The following is a 4,668-nucleotide window of genomic DNA, read 5'->3' as shown; positions in this document are numbered from 1 at the left end:
AGTCCAGAACAGCAAGATTTCTTAGATACACAGATCCACACAGATCTGTTCTTCAACACAAGGCAGCAGCGGAAGATAATATACTTCAAAGAGCCGATTATGGCTCTGATACCATGTCAAAGACACAATATCAAGAATAAAAAGATGTGTAATCACTGAATAACCAAAAGGGTTCTCGTTACAGCAAAAACAAAAGGAGCAGCACACTACAAAATACTAACAGCCACTGCAGATCTTCTATTGGATGATCGGCGGCTGTTCAAGACTTAGAAACGACACCAGCAGTCTCTCGAACACAGGAACAAAACTTCGAATGTTCTAGAGAGAAGAATTGCAGAGGAAGCCGCTGACTTTAATGGTTTTTGGAGTCACGTAGCAGATTCAATTGTTGTGTATTGAAGCTGCGAACTTCGATGCCTTTTATGGGGAGCCTAAATCCACACATATGGAAGGGATTATGACAGCTAATTGATACGCCAGACAAGGACAACTTGGATAGCTTCTTGTGAACGTTAACCAGCCCATCCAGAGAAGCCCATCAGCCACAAGAACATTATAACCGGCCCAAACGTCAAAAGGAAAAAAAGAACATTAGGAACAATAATAATATAAACATATTGAATTGAAACGATAAGAGATTAAATTTTAACATAATCTTTCATTCCGCAAATGCTCTTCCAATTGCTACAGCTTCCTGAAATTTACACAATGAATATAACTCATGCATATCTTACTGTTTTTAAACTACATGCAACCCGAAGGGGATAAAATATACCGTGAGTGCGATGGGTTTTTTTTTTTTACAAATGGGTCTTTTTTTATTTTTGGGTTAGTCGCGGGTGGAGATGACGACACACCCTGCGACCGTTCGCATGTCCCTCATTCACCCGAAACCCCTCATCCTACTTAGCTTGATTTGAGGTTTTAACGAGCTGATCTTAAATAACTCATAAATAAATGGCTGGACTCGTTTAGCATATTGTACACAAATAGTGACTTAGAAAGCTAAAATTACACAATGCAGCTATTATACAATATAAGGAAAATAGTTAATCAATTTTTGTGACCTCCAAAGACATTATGTACCTGATAGCTGCCATGTCACTATGATTGCATAGAGATGGCAATCTTGACTCAAAGGCTTTCAAGTAGGTTAGTTTGGGTTGCTTTTAAAATTATATGGGTTAGTTTGGATAAGATATTTTAACTAAACGGGTCACAATGGGTCAATGGAAATTCCATCTTGTTATTTTCGGGTCAAAGCGGGTCGACAATTTTAAAGAAACGGGTCGATGTGGGTTAGCACCTTAAAGAAACGGGTCAGATTTCAGATTTCGGATCAGAATGGGTTCGGGCTGGCACAAGTATCCACACAAGCCGGGTTACGACACGAAATAGGTTTTGTATCGGAACGGTTTCGGTTCGAATTAAGTTTCGGACCGAGACGGGTTTTGGCATGTGGCGGGTTTTGGATCGGAACGGGTTCGGGCCGACACAGGTTTCCGCACGGGACGGGTTTCGGATCGCAACGGGTTTTAGGCCGACACGAGTTTCCGCACGGGACGGGTTTTGGTTTAGCCGCTGCAACACAGCAGCATCAATTCTAGTTATCCTTTATTTTAGTAAATCATTGTCTCACATTGAAACAAGATGAAACATGGAATCGGTTTATTAGTGGAAAATATTTTTTCCTAATAATTTCATAGTCAATGGAAGAGGTGGAAACTCCAAAGGGCCTGTATGTTTTTCAATTGAAACGGTCAGGTGAGGTTCAGCCATCACATAGGCCCGTTGGTTGGTTCAGATCCAGATGTCGCAACTGTTTGGTTCAAGTTGGTTCGAGCCAACTTTCGCAAAGTCGCTGCTGTTTGGTTCAAGATGGTTCAAGCCAACTTTCGGAAAGTAGAAACAATTCAAATGATGGTTCACAAAGGGTTCAACTAAGGGCTGCATTTGTTGGTCCTTCAGAAATGGATACCGACACAAGGGTTCAGTTGTTCCTTAAGCAACTATCAACGATCCAAATCTATAGAAACCGAGAATTTGTTTGAGTCAACGCGGTTACCAGTCTCACATACGTCATTTGTTGAAAGTAAAGTGTGTGTGTGTGATGTCAAAAAACAACCATAGTATATTCAACCCTTTGATATATAAAATTCTAGTTTCATGCAACATATTTTAAAAGCCATTGTGACCAAACAACCTTTTTTGTAATTGACTTGTTTTGACCCATGACCCAACCCAAACCGACCCGTTTGCATGTCTAGAGATTATAATGTTTTAACAAAAAAATGGAGCTAAAGATTATAAGCATTTAGCTATGCTCCTAAAATGCGCGTTATAACATAAAACTTGTTAAAAATAGAGCTAAAGATTATAATGTTTTAACAAAAGAAATGGCAATAATAAAGTTTTAATTCATCAGGAACCCAATGTCTCAACATCTTCAGATCCTGAGAAACTCTTTCCTCCTTGATCCGCCTTCGTATGCGGGTCACTGCTGTTATGTGACGGATGCTCGAACTTCATTCGGGAACTAACCCGTCTCTGATGTTCTGAGAGAATAAAAGTACTTGTTAGATAAACAAAAAGTGGTTGACATTTTGGGTCAGCATGTTTGACTTTCAAAATTTCAACTTCTGTATTCTTTTTCCGTTAACTTCCAAAACTTGGAAAAATCATGGTTTCTTGAGGCGAAAAGTCAATGTAAAAAAATTCAAATAGTATATACAAAGTTAAAGACATGTCAAATTACTTTTGCTGTTGATTGTTGACCAAGTCATGGTTAAGAAATCATCCCAACCCAGTTTACTGAGTTCGTCCTTCTCCTTAGTCGTGAGCTCAAAGTTCGGTTCTCTACCACACATGAAAGTGGCCCTATACAAACATGAAACCAATCTGGATGGGTCAATCTGGTTGGGTAACATGTTAAAACGGGTGAGTTATACGTGTGCATCGGAACAAGTTGTGTCGGTTCACAAACATTTTCATCCATTTTTTATATTATAAATAATCTGTAATGGCTAATTGCGATAACAAAAACTATATTACTACAAAGTAATCTAACATTTAACTAAAACATGATTTATGAGCTTCTTATCGATCCATCGGACCGTCCTTTTTAGTTAATAATATAAACGAACCCGAATGAACACATTTAATAAGAAAAATGGTTTAAAAATGGTGAATTATACTATTTAGACATGATGTAATACCTGTCATAGAAACAAGCAACTTCTTGTTGGGAACCAACTGTACCTAGATGGATTTGTTTTTTGTCCACTTTAATGGCAGGTTGCCATTTCATGTTCTTATAATATACCCCTCTCATTATGCAAGGTTCTTGGTTCTCAAAGTGTTTTCTTCTATGTCATTTCCGCCTTTTGAACACTGAAATGGTTACAAACTAAAACATCAAAAAACGCATTCATATGACATCACTCTATTTACAGAAAAAAAGCTGCAAGTTTTTAGATTATTTATTTTCTTACATGACAAAAACTATAAAAGAAATTGAGAGATAGACCTGGATGTTGAATGGGCTGCTTGTTATCCTCCTACAACCATAAACACACTTAAATAATCTTAAAATGAACAAGATGTGGCAATTTAAGAAATTTACGACTGTAAACAACAACAAATGTGTAAATTATACTCTTTTTAAGTACCTGAAAAGACAAACAACACAATCCGTACTTTTGCCTTTGCGAAGAGGTCTAAGCTTATTCGGTGGTAGACAAGTGGCCAGCAAGCGGTCCCGCCAACCAATACATCTTCACTCTATTAATGAAGGTCGACTTCAGGTTACCTCCTTGTTACTCCATCTCGACTACCCTTGATCTTCCCTAGCTTCAAAAGCTGTGATACCAAATCAAAGAATCAATGATAAACTTATAATCAACATCACCAGACATGTAAATTTCAACAATTTTAAACTTATCAGTTGATTCTAGACCAGCAAGAACAAAAGGTCGGGTTAAATTTCAAAATCCACACATTTAGGAGCAAAATAAGTTGGAACAAAATCAAATTAGAAGTGTAGAGTAAATATTCAGCAAAAGGGAATGACTCACTACAATATGGCTACTTAATTCTCTAGTTACATAACAAAAATGAAGAGTTCACAGTTTACCAATAGAGGGTCTGGGGCCCGGAAGCGAAGGACGTATAGAAAAATATCAAGATCATATCAACATAAATATTACCTGAAAACTTTTAATTTTTTCAGTAGGTTTACCTTTTTTTAAGGAAAATTGATTTTGACTTGGTTGGTTTGTTCGTGTGAACTATTTATAAAAAAAAGGCCAGCCTGTCGAAAATGTGTAGAGTTCAAACCTGACCCATTACACATACACACACACACAAAAAAAAAAAAAAAAAAAAAAAAAACTTTTTTCAACCTGAAACCCTTCTGACCCATCATGTAAATTTCGCAGTCAATAACTTACCTCCGCTCTCTCATTCTCATATCAGTTGGTTTCTTTCTATTTTCCTCAGCAAAAACAACTGTCAATTCTCTCCCTTGAAAAACCTGACCTTCCATCTGGTATTTTGCTTCTGCAGCATCAGCGGGATCTACAAACTGCACAAATCCAAACCCCCTTGGCTCCCTGCACAAACAATCAAATAAAAATTATTCAACATAAATCAAAAACAAGTTATGTTAAC

At 37.3% G+C, this 4,668-nt stretch overlaps 1 protein-coding gene across 4 annotated transcripts; it reads right to left on the bottom strand.

Moving 5' to 3' along the window:
• Window positions 1-2,341: 2,341 nt before the first annotated feature.
• Window positions 2,342-3,819, bottom strand: LOC110871492 (ethylene-responsive transcription factor-like protein At4g13040). 4 transcript variants are annotated; one of them, XR_004865508.1, is made up of 5 exons: window positions 3,669-3,819; window positions 3,492-3,557; window positions 3,216-3,390; window positions 2,756-2,877; window positions 2,342-2,555 (listed from the first exon to the last, which is right to left on the bottom strand). XR_004865508.1 is itself a non-coding variant. In XM_035976786.1 (4 exons), exons 2-4 carry the CDS (start codon window positions 3,329-3,331, stop codon window positions 2,422-2,424), a joined length of 372 nt encoding a protein of 123 aa, XP_035832679.1. In that variant the 5' UTR covers window positions 3,332-3,390; window positions 3,492-3,511; the 3' UTR covers window positions 2,346-2,421. The 4 variants fall into 4 exon arrangements, 2 of the variants coding, with proteins under 2 accessions (XP_035832679.1, XP_035832678.1); XR_002553785.2 differs by having other exon boundaries at window positions 2,344-2,555; window positions 3,527-3,557; window positions 3,669-3,808; XM_035976786.1 differs by lacking the exon at window positions 3,669-3,819 and having other exon boundaries at window positions 2,346-2,555; window positions 3,492-3,511.
• Between the last annotated feature and the right edge of the window lie 849 nt (window positions 3,820-4,668).

This window comes from Helianthus annuus, chromosome 8 (assembly GCF_002127325.2).
Source record: "Helianthus annuus cultivar XRQ/B chromosome 8, HanXRQr2.0-SUNRISE, whole genome shotgun sequence".
Lineage (NCBI taxonomy): Eukaryota > Viridiplantae > Streptophyta > Magnoliopsida > Asterales > Asteraceae > Helianthus > Helianthus annuus.
Note: the sequence above shows the minus strand (reverse complement) of the source record. Positions and strands in the feature narration are given on the sequence as shown.

Excerpts from the sequence above, each read along its gene's own strand:
- LOC110871492 (XM_035976785.1), bottom strand. The coding sequence starts at position 3,331 with ATGAGAGGGGTATATTATAAGAACATGAAATGGCAACCTGCCATTAAA. Across the intron at positions 2,878-3,215 it reads GTTGCTTGTTTCTATGACAG|GGCCACTTTCATGTGTGGTA; the intron begins GTATTACATCAT and ends ATGTTTGTATAG. Across the intron at positions 2,556-2,755 it reads GTCAACAATCAACAGCAAAA|AACATCAGAGACGGGTTAGT; the intron begins GTAATTTGACAT and ends TTATTCTCTCAG.